Source organism: Aquila chrysaetos, chromosome 8 (genome assembly GCF_900496995.4).
Source record: "Aquila chrysaetos chrysaetos chromosome 8, bAquChr1.4, whole genome shotgun sequence".
NCBI classification, from domain to species: Eukaryota; Metazoa; Chordata; class Aves; order Accipitriformes; family Accipitridae; genus Aquila; species Aquila chrysaetos.
Genome location: NC_044011.1, coordinates 5,320,569 through 5,343,539, shown reverse-complemented (window position 1 = coordinate 5,343,539; position 22,971 = coordinate 5,320,569). Strand labels below are relative to the sequence as shown.

The window sequence follows — 22,971 nt, the reverse complement described above, 5'->3', positions numbered from 1 at the left end:
TCACCCCACTTTGTCACCAGCACGCCTCACCCCGTGTCCCCTGCCACACACCCTGCCCGGTGGGACACCCGTGGGTCTGAGCCAGACCAGGGTGGCACGGGATGGTGCAAAAGGGAGGCTTGCAGCGTGGTTGTCTCCCCTCTTGTACTTCCTGACGGGGCCTTTGGGTGCTCTTTGCGTGCCCGTGTAGTTGTATGGGTGTGTAAGGTGCACAGAGGGCACCCAGGGTTAGGAGGAGAGGGCGGAGGGGTGTCCAGCTTGCAGGGCTCACCCCTTTTGGGGTGCACAGGGCTGCGTTGGGAGCGGACCAACCACCCCAGCACCCAGCCTGGTCAGAGGGGACTCATCATCTCTCCAACAGCGCCGGATCTATGCAACTTTTCTGCTGCTCATCCGGTCCCAAAATACCCTGTAGTAACTTTCCCATGCTGGCGTGGGCTTTATTGGAGCTGAAGCACCTGCCCTCCCCAGCCTGGCATCCCTTGCTGGCACGTTCCCATGGCAATTTGCCTTTCCCTGCCTCCAGCTCCTCACCCGTAGGGCTCCTTTTGCTTGCCGGCATCCCATGCAATCAATAAAAACAGGGCCAAGACTGTAGACCTGAGCACCCGGGGATCTGGGAAGTGAAGTTCCTTGGCTCGATTCTGCTTCTCACTCAATAATTTTCCTTTTCTGTTCAAGACTATGAAAATAAGGCAGCCCAGGAGACCGGGTTCAGCTCTTGGGGGAGAGGTCGTGCAGCACGGGACAGAGGATTGGCTCTGCGCAGGAGATGCCGAAAGTGTGCTTTGGGAAGCGTAACACTGATTTTTTTTCAACTAAAAAACAACCCCAGGGCTCTTTTTGCTGACTTGGAGCTCAGGCCGGGCTCAGAGAAGCTAAAGCCAAGGGAAGGAGGGAGTGAAGAGCCCCACGTTAGCTCCCAGGGGATTGCTACAACCAGGGCAGAGAGCACTGGGAGCCCATCGGGAGCTCAGCAGCAAAGCAACAGCCTGTACCCATGGGCAAAAAGCATTTCCCGTGCATCTGGCAGTTAGTGGTTTTGGCTGGTGAGGAGGGCAGGGACAGGGACGTCCTCCTGCTGTGGCTGTGGGGACTTTCCACTTGCTCAGTTGGTCACAGCAGGAAATTCAGGGGATGCTCGGCGGGTCCCATCAGCTGCCAGCTGCCCCAAACCCAGCCTTGTCACTGCTGGGAAGCCTGTGCAAGCCGCACTGGTCTTTTTTTGCTTTGCCTATAGCCTAGAGCAAACCTGGGGTGAGGCACGTGAGGGTGGAAACCCCAGGACGTGGCTCCTGCCCTTCTGGAAGCCAGAGGCACCCCGGGGTGCCCAGCTGGGCACTGGGCAGGCACGAGGGCACAGCTCTGCCTGCAAAACCAGCTAAATCTGAATGGGAGCTTCGGGTACCCAGGGGTACTCGCAACACTAATTTGGGTGCGAAAACCACGTCCTTGGGGTGACAGGGTGGGATAAGGGCAATGCTTGGCACAGCCTGCGAGACCCTGGGGTGTTTGAGGTGCCTTCGCTTGCACCTTCCCCCAAAGCTGCCGGTGCTGGATGCATCCTGACCCTCCTGCTCTGCCAGGCGCTTGCCCTGCCGTGGGGCTGCCTGCATCCATTGCAGCTCTGCGGGGCCAAGCTCTGGTGGAGTCAGAGCTGCCTGCACAGAGCAGGGTGGAAACAAGCTGCCCCAGCGAGCCGGGGCATGGGGAAGGGACATTTGCAGGGTGAACTCCCCAAGCCGCAGAGCCGGGAACATCCCGGAGCAGGGATGAAGGAGTGGGTGCACCCTCGGCACCCAAGCGGGGTGGCCTGGCAGCCCCCGGAGGAGCAGGGGATGCAGGCAGGGAAAGAAGCAACAGGCAACAGCTCTCCCAGCCCTGAGCCTTATTCCCATCCCCATTGCTGATTAACCCTCGCCTGGCCAGGGCTGACTAGGGGGACCCTGGGGGCTCCCAGCTCTTGCTGGAGCCTTGGGACAAGTGCAGGGCTGGGTGCACGCTCCCCCGAAGCAGCGTGGCCCCCTTACCTTACTCCCTGGGTGCTCTCAGGGGCCCGGGTAGAGTCATTGGGTGCTGGCACCCAGGGCCAGAAGCCAGCAGGTCCCGGGACCTGCCGGGGTCCCTCCACGCCGGCTGAGCCTGTGTCCGGGCGATCTGCGTGGGGACCCTGTGTGCTCCAGGGCTGACACCCCGGATCCGATGTCAGTGCCCGAGGCGGTGCTGCGGGGCCGCAGTGCCACCCACCGGCTCCAGGCAAAACACCCCCCCTTCCTCCGGACCCCCCTCTGCCCGAGGGGAGGACAAGGGACCCCCAGGACAGGGTGGGTGATGGGGATGCTGGGCTACTGTGGTACCCCGGGTCATGCTGGAGGGGAGACGGGGAAAACCTGCCTCTGCTCTTCCTAGGCTTAGCTACCCCAAATACACGGCTGTAGGGCATGGTCCAGGCTAGAGATGCAGCAAACCCTTCTGAAAACCTTTCCTGCAGACTGAAGGTGATGCGCGGTCCCCGCAGCGCTGGCACGTCAGCCCTCCTGCACCCGCAGTGGGCTCCTACCTTCGCAGGCTCTGCCATGCACCATGGAGGCTACGGGGTTGAAGCCCAGCAAACCCCAGCGGGTCACTTGGGGTGCAGGTTTAGCACCCGGAAAGGCCCATTTGCAGCTGAAAATACATGCAAAACTCAGTGCTTTTCAAAGCTTTATGGCAACTGTGATATTCCCACTGAGCATCCCCAGCCCTGGTGCAATCTGCTGCCGCAGTCTGCCTCACATCCCTGCCGAAACAGCATCTTCCTCGCTAATGATAGAGAGAGATGTTTATTCACCTGTGGTCTCTTCATGGCTGCGGGCAGGCATTTATTTGACAGCTGCCATGCTCCTCAGAGGTTTCCTGGCCAGTGACACAGGATGTTACTGGCCCAGGGGGTTGTTGAGCAGAGCATCTTCCATCTCACCTCAAATCGAGTCTGGGGCTTTGTTTCCCTCTCAATGCCTCTTTGTGAGACCAGACGGGATCTGTAGAGATCCTGCAGTCTGGAAAAGGGCCAACACATGCGTTTTATTTAAGGAAGGACATGTGGCTACATGGAGAAATTAGAACTCAGGAAGTGTGAGGAGCTCTGCTGAGATCGGGTGGCTCAAGTCTCGGGAACATGGTGCAGCTGGGAGAGGCCAGGATGTTTGGGGAAAGAGAATTTGAGGCCTTTCTTGGTCCTGGAGACAGCGTTTGCCAAGGCAGGAGCTCAGCCCAGGCAGAGTGAAGGATGCTCATGGGGGAAAACGGGGCCAGGCTGCAGCGTGGTGGTGGCAGCTCCGACCCGGAGGGGACACGGCACCCCAGCACCTCTGGGACAGACCATGATACACCCAGCTTGTGCTCTTCCTCACCTTTCTCCTCCATCTCCTCTCCATGGCCATGCCCAAAGCCTGGCTGCTTCACCAGGCATAGAAAAAACAGGTATTTCTTCCCCAGGGAATATTTCCAGGCATTACAGATACTGGCAGGGTTTTCACCCTCTAGCAAGCCTGGTACCAAGTTACCTTTGTAGAGCAAACCAAACATCTGAAAAGTGATGCTGAATTTCAGAACAAGATTTTATTGGCAAAAACCTCGTTAGTTCCAGTCAAATGAGTCCTCAGTGAAGCAGTCCCACTGCTTGCAAACCATCCTATCTCTCTGGTACAAAGCCCCTGGGAGAGGTGCAGAGCCCCTACGAGCTGGCATGGCAAGGATGATGGACTACCTTTCCCAGCACCGAGCACAGTTGAAGCAATGGGCAGGGAGAAACGGAAACATTTTGGAAAGCAGGGGAGGATCTGAGTCATGAGACCATCAAGAGTCTCACATAGAGAGCTGTCAGTTTTTCCCTGTCTCTGTATTTGCTTCTCCCACCCTCAGAATGGCTCCTGGGGGCTGTGTCTAGGCATCTTCCCGTAAGGGAAATGGTTTTGTAAACCAAAAGAGGGGAAAAAAACCCCTCAGCGTTGGGGCCACTTCAGTTTTCACTCCAGTGCTGAATGAAAAATGCCAGATGTCCTTTGTGAAATGATATTTGTTTCCTACCCAGTCCTGGGGCAGAAAAGGTGGAGAAGCTCTTTTCCCTTTGCCTAAAATACTGACCAAACCATGAAGGGAGCTTTGGGCAGGTGAGACACCATCATGGATCCATGAGAGCTGCCAGCACCCGAGCAGGCAGAACCTTTCCCAACAGCCCTTCACACCACCCTCTGAGGATGCCAGACCCAGAACCTACAAAACCCTTCTTATTGTGTTTCTGGGACCATAGCTGTGGAGCTGCACCACCACCAACATCCTCAGGGAAGTATTTCCCCCCAAACGCTGTCCTCGTCACGCTGTGAAGTCTTGGGTCGCCAGGTTGAAGACGTTGCTCTCCATGGACGACTGCCACTTGCCCCAGTTCCTCTTGATCTCAGCCTGGACCTGAACCGACACCACGAACCGGTGCTGGCACCCAGGGGCACCCACCAGCACCTGCTGGAGGGGCAGGAGCTGCACCCTGGGCTCAACAAGGGATTTGGGGTGCAAGAGGGTGGGGACCCCCATGCACGTCTGCATGCCCACGTGTGCACACATGCATGGCTGTGTGCATGCAATGCTCATTAGGGTGCACCCTTGGGGGTGTGTCTGTGTGCCCACATGTGTGGCTGTGGTGCCCAGGGGGTTGGTGCTGGGGGGTCCAAACCACTCTTTTCACGACATTAAGCGGTCCAAACCACGCATTTCATGACAGACACTCACCTCCCCATTCAGGAAGCAGTACAGCAGAGCCACCAGGAACCCCTGAAAAGAACAAAAAGAGCAAAATTCACCCAAGGAAAGGGGCTGGACCCCTCCATGCTCATCTGCTGCCTGCATTTAGCATGCTCCTACACCCCTTACCCCACTGCACGGGCAGTAGAGGTATGGGATCAGTGCAAGTTGTTCAGCGGATCCCAACCCTTGTGCTTTGTCCCTGGTGTTTGAGGGGTGCCTGGGACACAGCCCGCTCCCAAAAGAGTGCAAAGCCCCAGCAGCACATCCCAGGGTCTTCTGGTGTGATTTTGGGATGGGACAGGATGGGTACATGGGGATTTTGCCTCCCCATTTCCCCCAGTCTGTACCTGGTATGAGCCAAGGACCAGCTCGAAGTACAGCCGGGCGTCCACACCGATGTGCTCAGGGAAGAGCGCGAACACCACGTAGTGTACGCCGAAGAGAGGGATAAGGAGCAGCGTGGACTTCGTCAGCCTCCTGCGGAGAGTGGTGGTGTGAGCAGGGGCCTGGGTGCAGGCGATGGTCCTGCTGCCCTGCAAGATGAGCCCTTCCCAAGAGCTTGGTCTTAACCCAAAATAGGTTTTCCATGAAAGGCAGGTCTTGGAGGCTCCAATGATGTCCTCCTCTGTGCTCCTCCAGGAAAAGGTCTCTGCTGCCCTGGGCACCCCCAGAAACTGGGGTGAGGGGAGCTCCCCCTTGCCTGAGCTAGCCCTTACATGTACTGCTGCTTGTAGTTTTTGCTGATGTCCGGGGACCGGATCTTCTGTGCTAACATCCTTGTGACATTGAGGAAGATAAGGAAGTTCACCTGCCATGGGAAGACATGTCTCAGGCTCTGCACAGACCCCTGGTTGGGTCCCTCTGTCCATGAGGGGTCTGGGTTGCTCAGGGGACATACTCACAAATATGGCCAGGAGGATGGGAGCCTTGATCACCCACCAGTAGAGACTGGTGTAGTCGTCCCAGCACCTATGGGAGAGGAGAAATGGCTCCGCCACCCACTTGCACTCTCTTAGCCCAGGTCCTGCCCCGCCACCCGTCCCAGCCCCCTGCCCCATTTGCACAGCATCTCTTGCAACAGGGCCCTGCCATAGCAAGGGAGTCTTTGGGCCCCACCAGAAAATAGAAATCGCATTAAAATAAAGTGCTGCCCCGCTTCTCCCCTCCTAAGCCTCCCATGCAAGAGGTTCGTCCCGTGGGACGTGCGTGGGGCACACGTGGCCAAGCTGGCCTGGGGAAAGACGAGGGGTGGCCGCTCTTACCCGTGGTTGTCGTACTGCAGCCTGGTGACCACCCATACGCAGACTGTAAGCATGGGGACGCCTGCAATGACAGGACCCAGGCAGGGATGCAGAGTCATCCCAGGTCTCTGGGGAGCCCCCATACCTCCCCTCCATCCTTTGTCCCCAGAAACACGTGCCTGGGTCAAGTCTGGGGCTCTGGAGGTGGCAGGAAGGTGACAGCCTTTCCCCTTCTCCAGGTTTTAAGAGGAGATGGTGCCCACTGAAGGTGATGTGTGTCACCTCCTGGCCACCCTTCTGCCCCTCTGTGTGCTCTTACATTTAACCTGGGCATTTGGGATGGGTGTTTCAAGCCCCAGAAGGATGTTGGAAGAGGGAAGGACCTGTCTCTGTCCCATCCTGACCATGTTCAGGATGGGTTGGCAGCAGATGCTGCAAAGGATCTCTCGTTGGTGTTAGCAAGCATTTTCCCCTTTGAGTAATTCTGCACACATGCCACGAGAGCAAGGATCAGACCATGCTGCCCAACCAGCTCCACGACACCATGCAGAGAGATGTTGGGTTGAGGGCACGTGCCAAGAGCAGCCATGGGGAGCACCATGCAGCCAGGCAGATTTCGGAGCAGCGATCCCTGGAAGTGGTGCCTACCCCCAGTCTGTGTCAAAGGGACCTCACTGGAGGGGGGTTGATGTGCCAGGGGACCCTGCACTCACCCCAGCCGATGAGGATGTACCACCAGATGTACCTCTTGTCGGAGGTGAAGGTGAGCAGCAGCAGGGTCTGCAGGTACATGCCCTCCACCAACAGCCAGTAGAAGTTGGCCAGGACTGAGTACTGGAAGAAGGCGATGGCTGCTTTGCAGTTCACCTGTGAGGATGAGGAGGGAGAAAGGCTCAGCAGTGCTGGCTGGCATCAGACTCTGTCCTGGCGGGACAGGGGATGGTCCGCCTCCCCATCCATCCACCTGAGGAGCCCTGAGATGGTCTTTCAGTGCAGCCCCAGGGATGCTGCACCAGTCCCGCATGTCACCTGCAGCGTTTTCTGCTCTGCCTGCGCAGCATGGGCAGATGACCGCAGGCTGTTATTGCAGGACCTTTAGAAACCTGTGTCTGCCGGCGTCCACAGTGTTGTGTCTGGGCTGCACGCAGGGGTTTCTCTTTCTATTGACAACCCCAAATCTGCGCATCCAGCAGTGCAAGGCCTGTTTGCTTGTACATGGTGCTGCTGGGGTTTAGCCCTACCGGGAGACTATCTCTGAGACCAGGGAGAGCTTTGAGGGCAGAACATGTTCTCTGCAGACAGGGCCCATGCAGAGATGCTATTGTGAACCTCCTAAAGTCCACCCAAGCCAGCCTTTCCTCCCCAGGTTCACAGCCTCTCTCTCCCTCCTCTTTGCAGTGCTAAATCCGCTGCAAATTCAGCTAGACCCCTCCAGATCAGCACACGGTGCCCGCTCCTGCATCGTGCTGGGGCTCAGCACCTTACCGTCGACATCGTGCAGTGGTCGATGGACTCATCCGAGAAGAGGACGGCATCCTTGATGAACACGGCAGCCCCGCGAAGTATGAAGGATGTGAAGAAGTGGATGTGGATGGAGTTCCTGGTGCAATGCAGCTTCCTACGGGAGAAAGAGATGTTCTGTGCCGAGGGAGGAGAAGAGAGAGCAGATGGGCAGAGAAGCTTCTCCTTCGGGAGCCACTTCCCTGGGTGGACCCCAGCCCAGGGGACCATGTGTTGGTGATGGTCAAGCATGAAGCCCTGGAGAAGGTTTTCCTGCTCTGAAATCATGAAGGGCAGGGTTGTGCTGTGCTCGAGGCTGCTGCCTGGGGACAAGGTGTGCTGGGGAACATCCTCCAGCCACCTCCAGAGAGCATTCTTCTGCAGCACAGTGAGGTCTGCAACAACAAAGCTTGAAAGGGCAACCTGAGGGTTTAAAGTCTGTGTGTCAGCAGGAAAGGACAATGCTGCAGTTTGTCTCATGCCTCCCTGGTTATCTGCGTTGGCAGGGATGGACCTTGGCTGCTCTGGGAGGGGATTTACCCTGCTCATGATTTACCCTGCTCTCCTCCAGCCGCAGCCCATGGAGCAGCCAGCACCGAGCCCTACCTGAAGCAGGAGAAGATGCCGATGGCCAACAACAGGGCTGCCAGGGACGTGGAGTAGCCGCAGGTGTAAAGCACCTTCATGGTGACAAAATAGCCTTTCTGGAAGAGAAAGCACCAGCAGAGTGAGGCAGCATGGGCTGGGAGGTGCTGGTCTGCAATGGGCAAGGAGGTGGCAGGGCGATGCCCCAGCCCTTGCCCAGGCTGGGCTTGTGCCCAGCCAAGCTCAGATCCCTCCAGGCAGCCCAGCAACAAGGATGAGGCCAACGAGATATCCCCGAGACCATCTTCATGTTTCATTGCCCAACGGCATGGGTCAACATGGGGTAGGGTGATGGTAGGGAGGGTGCCCCATGGCCCCCGGGGGACCCACTTGCCTTGGCCTCAGTGTCATTATTGCTGCCAATGGCCTCCAGCTCGCAGGCGTTGTAGTAGGGAGGGCTGGGGAAGCTCCATCCCGACTCAGTACAGTTCCTCCGGATAAGCACTGCAGCAACAAGAAGGGATCTCATGAGAGCCATGGGCATCACCTCTGCATCAGCACCCCCCAAAATGTCCAGCCTGGGAACGGCACCCTGTTCTCCAGGATGGTGCCTAAATCCCAGCACCAGCATCCCGGCTGTGACAGCAGCATGGTACCTGAATGTCCCGGCTGCCCCATCCCCTCCCATCCAAATCGCATCTCTGCCCCGCTGGTGCTGGGCCTGGAGGTGCCAGGACATCGCAGGGCAGGATGTGAAAGCAAGTGTGAATCCCTACAGTGGGGGGGGAATTAAGGTTAAAAGGGAGCTCTCTCATCCTGCGAGGGCTTCATCAAGCCTCTCCTGAGCTGTTTCTGCCCTAAAGCAAGCATTTACCAACCCTCCATCACCTTTTCAACTACTCCCAGCCAAGGAAGTGCTCAGATGCCATGGAGGCCAGTCGGGTGCTCTCCTTCACATTCCTCTGCATCCACGATGGATGAAGGCAGCGGCTTCCCCGGCAGCGGCACCCACCCCGGGAGAGCACCTGGCCTTGAAATAATCATGATCTTATGCTGCGTTTTTTGTCTGTGTGGCTTGGAGTGGTGCCAAGCAGGTCAAGAGCATTAGGCTGGTGTGCGGACAGGGAAAGGAGGGCACTGAGCATCTAGGGGACTGTCCTGGTGTCACCCAGTTGGAGGATGAGGTCCCCAAGACCTCAACCCACAGAGGATGCTTGGTACTGGGTGATGAAAGGGTTTGGGGACTTTCCCGGCATGACAGCACCCTGCATCTCTGCTTTTGCTTGTCCCCTGCTTGGGTTGCAATATATGCCAAGGGTTTGGATGGGGCAGGAGCTGTGGGACCACAGGGGAAGGGCTGGGGTGGCACAAGGATCCCAGGCAGGCAGGGGTGGGTGCAGCTCAGCCCTCAGTCCCAGGGGATGAGCGGTCCGGGCTGGATTCAGAGCACTGCACCTTTGGACTTCTTGAAGACATGGAGGATGTCAGGGCAGGCGACGGCTCGGGACTGGCCGACGGGCAGGGCTGACCAGCAGCTCACTCCATCCCACTCGGTCAGGCAGCCTGGGGAGGGACGGGATGGTTAGTGCCACCGGGAAGGGACGTGCCGGGGACACACAGAGCGCCCTGGTCCCCACCATAGCCCACAGCAGGCACGGCTGCGTGGATGTAACGGGAGAGTGGAGAGCGGCCAGCCATCACCCGATCTAGAGGGCCATGCCGTACCCCCTCAGGAATTAGGAGCATCCTGGCTTCGGTTCTGGGAACGATCTCCCCCAGCACTGAGATCTTTTAGCCCCATAGCAAGACAGGACCTGCTATTTTCTGGGGCTGCATCAGACCCAGAGCTCCTGCGGGAAGGCCCTGGGGGACAAGGGTGTGGGAAGGGCTGGGACTTTCCTGGTGGCATCTAAAATAATGCAGGTTTATGCTGGATTTCTGCACTCAGCAGCCATGGTGGCCCAGCTTGGGACATCTCTCCAGCCTGAAGGAGGAGGACAGGAGAAAGCACTGCAAGACTTGCAGGAGAGCAACTAGCTTAACGTGCTTTGGTTCTCTCTCTCCCACTAAGTTTTGTCTTTAAATGACTCTCCAATTGCCTTGGAAACGAGCACGGCCAAGCAGATGAGGGGCCTTGAAGAATTATTACTGCAGCACACTGGTATGAGACGTAGACATCACACTTCCAGGACAGCTGTCCTCCCTGCACATATACATTATTAACCTTGTAAATATACATTATTAACCTGGAGCCACATCTATTCCCAGCCAGGGAATGTGCTCTCAGACAAGTCTAATTAGTTTTCTCTGATTTCAGCGAAGCGGTCTGTAGGTGTCTGGCCAGCCTTGGAGGGATTTGCAGGGCTGTCATTACAACACCAAGGTACGTCTTAATTTTTGCTCTGGAGCATAGGTGAACCGAGCACAGCTATTGGGACCATCGCTGAGAGCGTTGCTTCATTTCTTGGGGTCTGAGCAAAATATCTGGATGTGTCTGTATGGCAGAGCCATCCTGCTCTATATAAATACATCTCTCGCTGTATGAATGAGCTATTCCAGCACAGTGAGTGCTGTGGGACCACTTGGTTGGGAGACAGAGGAGCAGCCCATGGCACAGGGATTGAGCTGGGATCCACGCAGCTCTGCAGTGCAATCCCAGGGAATAAAGTCATCCCTCTATTTGGATGGGGAGAAAAGGTTTAAGTCCCCTTTCCCACTCTGTTTCCCTCTCCCAGGCTGCTGCAGCCTCTAAAAAACCCTCATTTCTTCGAGGTGTGCAAAATGGGGACAACCCTCCCATGGAGAAGAGGCGATGGAGGCAACTTCTGGGGGAGACAGGGCAAAAAAACATGAGCAAAGGAACTAGCAATGTGTCTCATTGCCCACCTTGCAAGCAGGAGCTGTTTCTTCAGCATCCCTCCATTGTTAGCCCCCAGGGGCCACCACATCCTCACGCTGTCCCCTGTCCCTGGGCTCCCAGCTGGTGTAGCCCGGCAGACCGAGGTGTTTGGTTTGGATTGATCCAAAGCAACCTGCTTTATTCCAATTTTCCCAGCGGAGGGCTGAAACATCCCCAAGATCAATATTATCCTCATGACGTTCTCCTTGATACAGCTGAAAAGAGCATTTTTTCTCTCAAAATGCAGTTTGATGGGAAGTTCCTGCTCAGCATTTCTACTGGTTAATTATATGCAGACCTGCCAGGGCTGCCTCCCTATTTCTTGCTGCTCTAACTGGTACCTGGAGACCTCCAAAAGAGAGCGTTTGAGCCTCACTAGCAGGTTATTTCTTGCCAGCTATTTCAGAGCAGTAAATGCTGCGAGCACCCGAGCAGACTTTGAAGAGAAAGCACTGCAAACATGATCTTGAACCAGTTTTAGGGCCCCACAGAGGGTTCCCCAGCAGGATGCTGAAGCCTGAGGTCCCTGTTCTATTCCTTCACACTATATTGCCACCATGTCCAAGGCATCTGAGCCTTCCCCTCCATCGTCACTTCATGCCACGCTCTCCGCAGGACCCTTCCCAGACTGGCACAAGGAAGCAAGGGGGAAGGGATAAATTTAGTTCAGGTAGGCAGCAGAGGCGGCAGTCAAGCAGGAAACTTGGGATTAAATACTGATTTTAATTATGCATTCATGCATCTTGGTTATTTTCCTAGAGTGAGATTCCTTCCCCCTGGCTGGCATGATCTGGGCTGAAAAATGGACCTTTTCCAATCAACTTGGCTTTTCTCTGCTAAGCTGGCTGATACGTTATATCTCTGCACAGTTACTTAAGCAATTATGCACCTTAACATGCATTTATTGAGATGCTTCATTTTTACATTTGTATTAGATGAAACCCATTGAATGACGCATTTCTTATTCACTAGGTGATAATTTTTACCCAGAATTTGAGCCAAGCTGCTTTTGGATGGAAATTGAACTGCAATTTAAAAAAAAATGTACAAAAGCAGCGCTTTAAAACTGTTTTTCAATTAGTTAATTGCTTTAAAAGTCCCGGATATGTAAAAATTAAGTTGCTCAAAACATGTTTAGCATTAAAACTAACTGAATTAGGAAGGCAAGAAGGCATGAAGTGGTGACATGCACTGCGCAACACTCGTGCTGATGGCCACGGCTCTGCATCGCCCGTGCCTGCAGCCCTGCCTGGCCCTGGAGCATCAGTGCAGGGAGGACAGGAGTGGAGCAGGAGGCTCTGCTTGGGGCACGAACCACACCATCATTGCCATATGCCGTGAATCTGGTGGGATGCAGCCCCTGCGGTTGTTTGCATCCCTTAGCCCACCCGTACCCGCTGGCTGCAATCTCAGCCCCCCCTCTCTTCCTGCAGCAGCACCTTTTAGGGCTCTCCAGGGATGCTCCTTAGCCTTTGCCTTGGTGCTACTCTCTATTTTCTTGAAAATACCTGCTTTTCTGCATCCATGTGCGCTCTGCAACCCCCCTACCGTGGATCATCCTCCAAAGACCCCCTTAGCAAATCCTCCCCCTCCTCCTGAGAGAGATGAGCCCCGTGCATGGTGGGCAGCTCGCACTCACCTTGCTGCCCGGGGGGGGCTGGCGTTTGGCTTTCACTCCTGATAATCTCCAGACATTCAGCTTCTTGCTCTTGGAAATAGAGGACGACGGAGCAGTCAGGATGTGTCGCTCGCACCTTGGGGAGGGGGGAAAGGGCAGACAGTAGGATGCCGGGCATTAAAAGACCTGAGCAGGCAGGGTACCAGCCAATATTCACTATTTCTGCTGCAGCCAGCCCCAGGAGAGCCTATCTATGTAACTGTGTTTTGGACCCTGACATTTCCTTAGCTTTCTACTGTTTGCCTTGTAAACACCATAAAGAACCACCACAATTATTTCTAATTCCCTCCGAAAGCATGTGATGCTTAAGGGCACTGCTTCGCCAAGACACAAGCGCCATGCAGAGGAGCTAATCTTAAAGACGGAGGGGCTGACCCCATCAGCAGGGCAGAGGTGAGCACGTTCAAAGCCTGAGCAAGGAAACCATGTAATTAGAGATTTAAAAAACCCCACCTATTCGGGCATGTCTAATCCTTCCTTTGCCAGCTGGGTTTTGCTCACGTGGGTTTTGCTCATGTTCAGGCTGGTGTATTTTAATTGGAGGCATCGGCAACGGCCATTGGAGTTCACCTTTCTCCTGTTCCCCAGCAATTTGGGGAGATGCTGCAAAACAGGCATGCTGACCTCCTTAAAGCTTTTGGGTTTGCCAGCGGAAGTGCTGAAACACCAAGGAGTACGCCCTGACCTCGCAGCTCCCAAAAATGCAAGGGATGTAGTGGCTCAGCACCCTGGAATAGGGCTGCCTGGGAATTCCGGCTTTTGGGGTTTGCCCCCTTGGCTTCCAGCTGGAGAGCCGGAAGATTGAGGCTGAACTGAGAGCAGGCCATGAATTTTGCATGCCCAATCCCAAGCATCCATGCCTATTCCCAAGCATCCATGTCCATGGGGGGATGCGGTGGGGGCTGCAACATCCAGACGCAGGACATGTCTGGGGCAGGGTTTTTGGGCCAAGACATGGGATTAGGTTGCTGATGGTTTTAGGTGTGCGGACAGAGATATAAAAGCTGGAGAAATAGAGGGATGAGAGTGGGCAAGTGGAGGTAAGTGTGGGACATTAAAGCATTGCTTGGCTGAGCCCTGTCCTTCCCTGCCCTGTCCTGGCCACAATGCAGCCACTCGTCTGGGGTCCCTTCACTTCCCCCAGGAGATTTTGTTTCCTTTTCCTGCTGAACACAAGATTTACAAGGAAATTCCCTGTCTGCAAAATGCATTTTAGTGACAGCTGCTGGGCACAGCACTGAGAAAGCACACTACTTCACATCATAGTGATGAAGGCCCTGGACCTGGCAGAGGTGCCACAGCCCCTTTTAGCTGCAAAGCTGCTGTTTTTTATTGTTTATGGCAATGCAACCTGGCTGCTGGAGCATTGGAGCAGGTAATCTGCAGTGGTCCCTTCAGAGCTTGCTTCAGGGCAGGCAACTTCTTGCCATGCCTCAGTTTCCCCAATTGGGAAGGGGCCTGATGCCATCACTCTCCTTATAAAGCCCTCAAAGCCTCCAGCCCTGCTTGCTTTCCCTGCTCTTTCCCCTTTCCCTCTCTTTCCTTTCTTTCTTCCTTTCTTTCTTCCTTTCATCCTTTCTTCCTTCCTTCCTTTCTTCCTTTCTTCCTTCCTTACTTCCTTTCTTTCTTCCTTCCTTCCTTTCTTTCTTTTTTCTTTCTTTCTTTCTCTTTCTTTCTTCCTTTTCTTTCTTTCTCTCTTTCTTTGTTTTCTTTCTTTCTTCCTTTCCTTTCTCCTTTCCACTTCCCTTCCCTTCCCTTCCCTTCCCTTCCCTTCCCTTCCCTTCCCTTTCCCTTTCCCTTTTTTTCCCTTTTTCTGTTTTTCCCTTTTTCCGTTTTCATTTTTTCTTTTTTCCCCTTTCTTTTTCCTTTCCTTTTTTCCTTCCTTTCCCCCCCTTCCCTTTCTTTTCATTTTCTTTTCCTTTCCATTATTCAAAGCCTCCATGTTAGCTAAAGAACTTGCAGAGCAAAGCAGCGCCGGGAGAAATCCCAAAGGCTTTGTAAAGAAACGCCGAGCCGAAACCCTCTCCTGCTGGAGCCCTCCACCCGCCGGCGTTTGCTGCCGAAGCAATTTGACAAGTTCAGGATGGGTTTGCCGGCGTGGCTGCCAGACTCACCGCGCATTGCTCCAGCAACGCAACTGCTCCGTGTCCCCCCCATTTCAGCGGGGGCTCGGTGCCAGCCATCCCCATGGGTCTGCCCGGGGATGGGGAGCACCCCACACGTAGTCCTTGCCTCCTGCACCCTCCAGCCATCCCAACCTTCACGCCTGTGGATGCTCGCCCAGGCCCTTGGGGTTTGGGGCTCCTTCGAGGCGTGTAAGACGATGTGAGCAAAGTCCCCACCAGGACCCACGTGAGGATGGATGCAACTGTCCCCAAACCAAAGCAGAACAGGGTCACCCTCCCTGGGGATGCCCTGGAGCAGCCCCTGGAGCCGAACCCAGTGGGAGATTTGCTGGCTGCCCTGGCCAGACCCTGAGCACTGTCCCAGCCCCAGGGAGCACAGTGGGGTCCCAGCATCGCCCACCTCCCTCCCTGCCCATCCCTAAGCTGCACGTCAGCAAATCCTCCCCCAGAAGCTGCGATGAAAGCACCTGGGTGGGTGCAGCGGTGCCGGCAGATCGCAGGGCTGCGGCTTGGCTTTGCCCCTGGGTCGGGCAGCACGAGGGATGGGGACAGGGATGGAGACGTGCTGGGGGAGACCTGACCACTGACCAGGACCTCAGGCATGCTGCTCCCCAGGGCTGGCCGGACCCCAAAGTGGCTGTCCCAGGCAGGGGACCGCCGTGCTTATTGCCCACCCTCTCCCCACCGCGGTCCCGTCCTCCCCAGGGACACTTACCCGAAGCGTCGGGAGCACGAGCAGCAGGACCAGCAGCACGCAGGTGCCGGGGGGCTGCCACGGGCCTCCCATAGCTGGAAGCACCCCTCTGCTGCCCCGTCCACCGGTGTCCCAGCTCAGTCCCCGAGGGGCTGGGGACAGCCCAGCTCCTCCTTCATGGCCCTGCGGGTGGGGGGGCTGCATCAGGACCCCAGCTCCAAGGGGTGACCCAGCACCCTCCTCCCCTTAACCCCGCTTCGCTTCTCCTTCCCAGCCCTGTCCTACTCCTGGCTCCCTCCGGGACCCTTTCCCGCAGTGGGTGCTCAGTCCCACTCGGGTGACCCTGACCCACTCCCCATGCCCACCCGGCTCTGGCTGTCCCCCCAGCCTCGCTGTCCCTGCCCAGCACCGATGGGCTCCGTCTCTCTGCGAGACTGAATGTCACAGCTCCTGGATCTGGTAATATGGCAGGCTCCACCCTCCGCTCCCCCTCCCCATGCAGAGGGCTGGATGTGAGGAGCAGCACCGGGGGGGGGGGGAATGACACCCCAGCCTGGCACTGCCCAGTCTGGTCACCACCGGGCTCCCAGCACCCCTTTACCTGCGCCCGTCAGGGACCTGGGGCCCCCCAGCTGGGCCCAGGTGGATGCACGGGGGGGGCACGGAGCCCTCTCCCCTGCTCCTTGGATGCCTCTGAGCTGGAAAACTGCTGGCTAAAGGCTGTGGGAAGTGGGGGTGCAGCCAGGATGGGGTGCACGGGGCATGCCAAGGGTCACGCTGCTCCCCGGCGGGCTCCACGCACGACCCGGGACTAGAGGAAGGTAGAGGGCTCAAAGGAGATGTCGTGATGCTGGAATTGTGCACGCACACATGTACAAAGACATGCCCTGACACGTGTGTGCATGCCTGGACACATGCATGCACATGGGGTGGGGGGCAGAGACGCTCCTTCAAGCCCTGCCTGCGCAGGAGGCTCTGCCGGCCCCAGCATGGCAGGCAGCGCTGCCCATCCCCAGCTGCATCGTGGTGGCCAGTCTGGTCCCCGTGGTGGGAAAGGGCAGATGGGATTTGCCAAGCATCGCATCTCCGGAGGATGTGCATTGCTCTTCCCTTCCCCAGCAAGCACCCTGTCTGATGGGGGGGGGTGCGATGGGGAGCAGTGGGGACTCCCCAGGTGATGCCCAACCACCTCCGCCTTCCTGAGCTGGTCCTGCCCTTCCTCCAGTGAGGATGAGCTGGGACACATGATGGTGGCTTGACCTCCTACCTGGCACTGGGTGACCTGCCCAGCCCTGCCAGTGTTAGCGCTGCCCATCCCCAGCTGCATCGTGCCTGCTCACCTCCTGCCTCTCCTGTCCGGGACACGCCAGACTCCCTTTCCAAAACACACTCCCTGCCCAGAAACACCCTGGATGGGCACTGGGTGTCTGGCAGGCAGCACGCAGCTTTGCAAAATAACCTTAACTCTGCCCCAACTGAGGTTTTTAGTCTCAGCTGAGCTCATGATTTTGGTGGTTTGGTGCTACCAGGACACTGGGTGCTGTGACCTCAGTACCAAACCAGAGCAGAGCAGAGGGGGTGCTGGTGGACCCTTGGAACAGGAGCAACCCATGATGGACACACATCTCCCTGAGCACAAAACACCCAGCACAGCATCCCTCCCAGCCATGCCCGAGGACGGGACTGCCCTTGGGGCCAGCTATGGACCCCCAGACCCTCACTTGAGGTCTTCTTCTTAAATATATATACATAAATATATAAACATATATAATACTCCATGCTAGAAAGCCCCAGCCCCTTTAGCAAGTGGAATTTTGACCCAAACTTCACCATTTTAATGCGTTTAGTGACGAAGCAGAGAGGGCAGGAGGGGGCGAAGGAAGGAGGAGGAAACCCAGGAGCCCAGGGAAGGTGGCTGTGTTAATCTCTTGGGATTAAAGATCCAGCCTGGCACCCCTGGACCACCCAAAATCCTCCTCAACAACTCAGGTGTGGGCAGTGGTGAAAGGAGAGACTGAAAATGGCCCCAAAGGCCCTTGCTGAAGGGTAGAGGGCTGGGGGGGGGGCTGCACTGCACTTTGGACTGGGGTGGGAGGAGGGTGAACCATTTATGTTGCTAATTTTAGTAATCTTACGTCATTACCATTTCTTAACAAGGCAGCAGATCACATCAGATGCTCCTTCCGAAACTTCTCATAATGAGGTACGAAGCCAACGAATGAACCGCTGCTGTTGGTCTGCCATTCAAAGACCTCAATAAGAATTGTTATGTAAATTAAATACCCCTAAAAAAGTGCAAACAAAAGAACTAGGTCCTTAATATTTAAAAGCACTTGTTTGACATTATTAGGAGTGACCGAGACTGCTCTCGGAGGCGCAGACCGGCAAAGGCTGAGCTTGTGGTTTTGTTGACACAAAAGGCTGCCGAGACCCGGCCAGACTCATTACCATCTAATAGTTTCCACTGAAATGCAAACACCCAATCTTAATCATTTAATTTTCCAACAGCATATAAACACGCAGTGGGAGGGTGCCTTATCAGACACTGCGAAAACCAAATAACACAATACCCGATGCAAATAACCCTGTGCCCGAGCCGGCTGCATCGCCCCATGGGCAGCTCCGGCTGCTGCCAGCCGAGGTGGGGGGCAAAGGAACAGGGTGATGGGGGACGGGGTCTGGTTTGGGGGTGGCGGTGGCCCCGAGCTGCCCAACGTGTCCCCGCAAGGCCAGTTTATTTGGTGCCATCTGGTGGCAAATTGACTGGAGGGTCCCATCCCCAGCTGGTCACTGGAGGGGAGCAGCCCAGTTTCGGAGATGGCCAGTCTGGTCCCCGTGGTGGGAAAGGGCAGATGGGATTTGCCAAGCATCGCATCGCCGGAGGATGTGCATTGCTCTTCCCTTCCCCAGCAAGCACCCTGTCTGATGGGGGGGGGTGCGATGGGGAGCAGTGGGGACTCCCCAGGTGATGCCCAACCACCTCCGCCTTCCTGAGCTGGTCCTGCCCTTCCTCCAGTGAGGATGAGCTGGGACACATGATGGTGGCTTGACCTCCTACCTGGCACTGGGTGACCTGCCCAGCCCTGCCAGTGTTAGGGCTGTTGCCCTCTTTTGCAGCAGCAAGTGGAAAATAAATGAGGTCAAACTCACTGTGTTGCAAATCGTGGCCAGCCCGGGACTCTCCAGCCCCCTCCGGGCTCCCCACCTGGACCAGCATAAGGGTACGCAATGGTGACAGCAATGGGGACGGTGGTGGCTGGCTGGAGCGGACGGGATGGGAGGATTTGCCTGGGGCACGTTGCTTTGGTGTGGCAGCACAGGCATGCATGGCTGTGGGTGGCAGGGAACAGTGACCGTGGGGCTCCGTGCCCGTGCCGAAGCCCCGGGGAAGCTCCTCGGAGGCTGCCCTCCAGCCACGGGCGCTCCCATTAATCCAACGCCAGCGCTGGGATTACTGCTGGTGCATGTCGGTAATTACAAATGACTCAGCCGTTTCCAAAGCAAATGAAGTCACTCGCAGTAATCTTTTTGCAAGTGGCAAATGCTCATTTACCGAGGGCTGGATATTACTAATTGTGTTACCTCCATCCCACCTTACAGCAAAGAAGCAGGGTGTCCCCAGCCCTCGCCAGCAACTTCTTGCTTCATTTTAGGCTCTGTGCAAGGAAACGGTCTGCAAGGGGCAATTCAGAGTAAGAGGAGACCATGGTGGCTCAGGACCTCCTGGAAGGGGCAAGTGGTATTTTTTTGTAATTAGCTTTCAAAATGAGATGCTTTCACCCACTCGCGCTCCTGGACCCACAGAGCATCCCCGAGAGGCGTGTGCCCGAGTGGCTGTGTGTGACAGTGTGATGCAGAGCACAGGGGACAGTGGCTGCCAAGCTGTCACTCCATATCCGGGGTTTGTCTTCATGTGCAATGACAAACTGGTTTTTGGACTGGTTTTTTATACCCCTTAGGAGCCAGCAGTGATTATGGGGGGGTGTATTGCCTCAGTCATGCTTACTTCATCTTCCATGAGTGTTAGGCAAGGTTGCTGCCGCCTGCCTGTGTTTCCTCATTTTGGGAATCTCTCCGACTCCAGTTTGTCTCCAGGGAAGGGGAATGGCACCAGAGATGTGCCATCACCTCGCTGCCCTCCCCCAGTTATCAGAGGACAGCTCAGTGAGTCATTGGTGCCGGGCCACATCAGAGCACAGCTCATCCGGGCTTGATGCATCACTGTCCCGGTGTTCCCGGTCTGACGGCCAGCCATCACACTCCGGGTGCCCCAGCTCTGCTGTTAGGCTAATTTGCCAAAGCTTGTTGATGCTAAGCTTTCATTGCTTGCATTGCAAGCAGAGACCCGCGCAGAGAGAGCATCGTGTGCCTCTGAGGGGCCGGGTCACGTTGTGCCTGCTCCAGATGCCTGGGGCAGCATCACCCCCTGCTCCCAGCTTGTGCTGTGGCATCCGCTTACACCTACGTGGTGCAGACGTTGGGTTCATGTCCAAGGTGGTGGCAGAGGGTGCCTGTCCCTCCTGGTCCCCAGGGGATTGACCCTGTTTTAGGACTGCTGCCTTGGTCTTGACCATGGCCCAAAGCAAAGCTTCTGGTGGAGCCTCTGCCCAACCAGAGGATGGGGCTTCGTTCCTGGCCTTGGGTTTGATTTTGGGTGAAAACTTAGGTGAGGATTTCCAGAACAAGAAATCACAGACTTACAGTAAGAAAGGGGCTCAAGAACTTCCAAAGTGAGGGCTGCTAGTAAAATTATCTGCTGAGCATCCTCAGGGTCTCTTGGCGCACATCTCAGTCTGGGGGTTGGGTTTGGCAAGGTGGCTCTTACTGGGGACAGCTGGGTCCATCCCCACCAGAACTTTACAATCCTCTGCTCCCTCCTGAGCCCTGGTTTTCTATGATTCACATGTGAATGGCTTATGTGCCATTACCAAGCACGCCAAGACTGGGAGCATAAACTGATCCTGGGCTGTTACCTCTCCCCAGTGTAGGTGAGTTGGCTGATGGGGGTCCTCACCCCACCTCCTGGGTGAGAAGAAGTGGTATCTCCAGCCGGAGGGTCATTTCTACCAGCGAAAGGTATCTGGGCAGTGTCCTGGGAACTGCACAGCCACAGCTGCCTTTCTCTGTCCCCATCCCACGTGCCCTGACACTTGCATTTCCCTGTGCCCAGACCGTGCTTTTCTGGCCAGCACTTATGATGCCATTCAGCATCCATCCATCACCTGGCAGTCAATCATCCCGCTCACCCACACGGCCACGAGTGCTTCTGCCCAAGGGGGCCTGGGCAGGGATTGTCCCCGCGCTGATATCTGCAGCCCTAGTTCAATGATGCTGTGCTTTAAAGAAGATTGAGAGCCGGACTGACATGTACGGGTGGGTGAGTGGTCCCCGTGTCTCCTGCTCCCTCTCTCTCACTGACTCTTAGACCTTCTCTCTGCATGACAGACGTGCTGGGGGACTTAAAAAGGGACATGCCACGGTGACAGGCTGCAGCCAAGTACAGCCCTGCGCACAGCTGAGCCCCCAGCCTGTGCTCTGTCCTGCAACGCTGCGTGAGATGCGTCGGGGCTGTGGGTCACGCTGGACCCACACTTGGTTTGTGCTTGGTTTGGCTCAAGAAAACCTCCCTGCTTTTATGTGAACTCATGCTAAACACCCCCAAATTCCCTTCCTCTCCTCTCCTCTCCTCTCCTCTCCTCTCCTCTCCTCTCCTCTCCTCTCCTCTCCTCTCCTCTCCTCTCCTCTCCTCTCCTCTCCTCTCCTCTCCTCTCCTCTCCTCTCCTCTCCTCTCCTCTCCTCCTCCATGCAGAAGGACAGCTAATAACACCCCCAAAGGGGCTCAAGCTGCCATGGGGGGCCTGAGGACGTTCGGAGCAGGTCCCCTGCCACCCCCTCTTGTCCCACCACTGGCAGAAGATTTCCTTACGCTCCTTAGCCCTTCGCCCCAGCGCTTGAATCCTTCCTACAGATGAGAACAATATTAGCACCAGCAAGACTGATAGCCAGGCTCTGTTCAGAGCAAGGCAGGCTCTGCCAGAAGCAGGGGGTAATCAGCACAGTAATTAAATGTGCAAATAATGGGAATTTGGGAGTTATAACAAAAGGCAGAGAAATAATCTGGAGGGGCTTGGAGAAATTAGGAACACAGAGTAAAATCTAATCAAGCAGAAAATAGCCCGATTGGAGCCAATGGCTGGGGGCTAAGGCAGCCGGCCTCGGAGAGCTCCTCCCCGGCATCTGGGGGTGTCTCCGGTGCTGTTTTGGGGCAGAACAAGAGGTTTTGGAGAGATCTGTTCCCGCTTGGTGCGGAGGGCTGGCTGCAGGCTGCGTTCCTGGGAAAAGTTCCCAGATCTGCACTATTGGTGGACGGCAGATTTTAGATGTAATATTGATGGAAATGATCACCCAGAAGAGCAGCCTGGGGAAATGCAGCTGATGGAGGTGGAGGGAAGATACCTGAGGCCAGTGGGAAATTGGGCTGTTTTGGGGGAGAAAGTGGTTTTTCATTGCAATGGGTTTGCTGGGGCTTAAATATTTTGTGCAGATGTACCGTTCCCAGCCGCAGTGTTTCCTTGAGATGAGCTCGGACACACAGAGCTCTCTGGCCAGGGGGAGATAAACAGAAAACATGAGCTGGTTTTGGTCTGCTGGACATAAATCCCCTTGTGAGCATCCTGGGAGGGACTCGTGGTAGGGGAGAGCAGCAGGCTGGAGCCAGGCTCTGGTGCAATCGATTCGTGCTCATGCTAAGCCTTGCCTGGGTTTCCACGGGGGGGATGCGGTGGCCGGTCATTGCATCCCTGGGGAAGTGGTCCATGAGGCTGGGAGCCAGATCCAGGGCACTCGGCACTGTGCCACAGGCATCCTGGGGACCAGACCTCAGGTGGCACCAGCAGGGCTGAGCAACGTCCCCGGCCACCGTGCCTTGGATGTGCACCGGGGGGGATGTTGTCTCTGAGGACCTGCAAGGGGACATCCCATGGGGTGGAAGGACCTTCTCCCTCCACCAACGGAGACCCCAGACCTGTGGTGCACCGGCAGGGATGCCTCCATCGGACAGCAGGCACCGCAAAGCCTTGTAGATCCAATCCCAGCCTGACATCCAAAGCTATCCCAGACTCTCACCCAGACCTGTCTCCCAATGCTCCCTGCAAAAGCACCTCGCCAGGTTTGCTCTGACGTCCCGGAGCCTCCCCCAGGCACAGGTGACATGGCTCAGCCCCGCAGGGACACACTGCAGCTGCCTTGGCCCCTCCAGCTGCTCTCTGCCAGCGCTTGAAAGGAGCTTTCAGTAAGTCCCAATCAAAGAGGCGGCATTGTGAAGAACGAGCTGCTCTGATGGGAAAGTGCATCCCGCCAGCTCTCGCCCCATCCTTGTTTTCCCATTTCCCGAGGAGGTGACTTGGCAGCAGGCTTGAAGATAGCACAAGGCAACAGCCCTTAAACTGCAGATCTTGTTGCTACAGGGT

At 56.1% G+C, this 22,971-nt stretch overlaps 2 protein-coding genes across 4 annotated transcripts in view; both read right to left on the bottom strand.

Moving 5' to 3' along the window:
* The window catches only part of SCN4A (sodium voltage-gated channel alpha subunit 4), a 47,485-nt gene extending 45,439 nt beyond the window's left edge, over positions 1 to 2,046 (bottom strand). Inside the window, exon 1 of the mRNA XM_030023206.2 lies at positions 2,031 to 2,046. The gene's annotated coding sequence lies outside the window, so the exon portion shown is untranslated. The remainder of the gene's footprint in view (positions 1 to 2,030) is intronic.
* A 725-nt stretch (positions 2,047 to 2,771) lies between these two features.
* Positions 2,772 to 15,947, bottom strand: LOC115345240 (vasoactive intestinal polypeptide receptor 1-like). Of its 3 annotated transcripts, XM_030023724.1 has the most exons (14): positions 15,868 to 15,947; positions 15,524 to 15,685; positions 12,644 to 12,758; positions 9,561 to 9,668; positions 8,500 to 8,609; positions 8,127 to 8,224; positions 7,506 to 7,638; positions 6,734 to 6,887; positions 6,042 to 6,102; positions 5,682 to 5,748; positions 5,496 to 5,587; positions 5,127 to 5,256; positions 4,765 to 4,806; positions 3,588 to 4,446 (listed from the first exon to the last, which is right to left on the bottom strand). In XM_030023724.1, exons 2-14 carry the CDS (start codon positions 15,593 to 15,595, stop codon positions 4,354 to 4,356), a joined length of 1,275 nt encoding a protein of 424 aa, XP_029879584.1. In that variant the 5' UTR covers positions 15,596 to 15,685; positions 15,868 to 15,947; the 3' UTR covers positions 3,588 to 4,353. The 3 variants fall into 3 exon arrangements, with proteins under 3 accessions (XP_029879583.1, XP_029879584.1, XP_029879582.1); XM_030023723.1 differs by lacking the exon at positions 3,588 to 4,446 and adding an exon at positions 2,772 to 3,038 and having other exon boundaries at positions 15,524 to 15,918; XM_030023722.1 differs by having other exon boundaries at positions 15,524 to 15,918.
* Between the last annotated feature and the right edge of the window lie 7,024 nt (positions 15,948 to 22,971).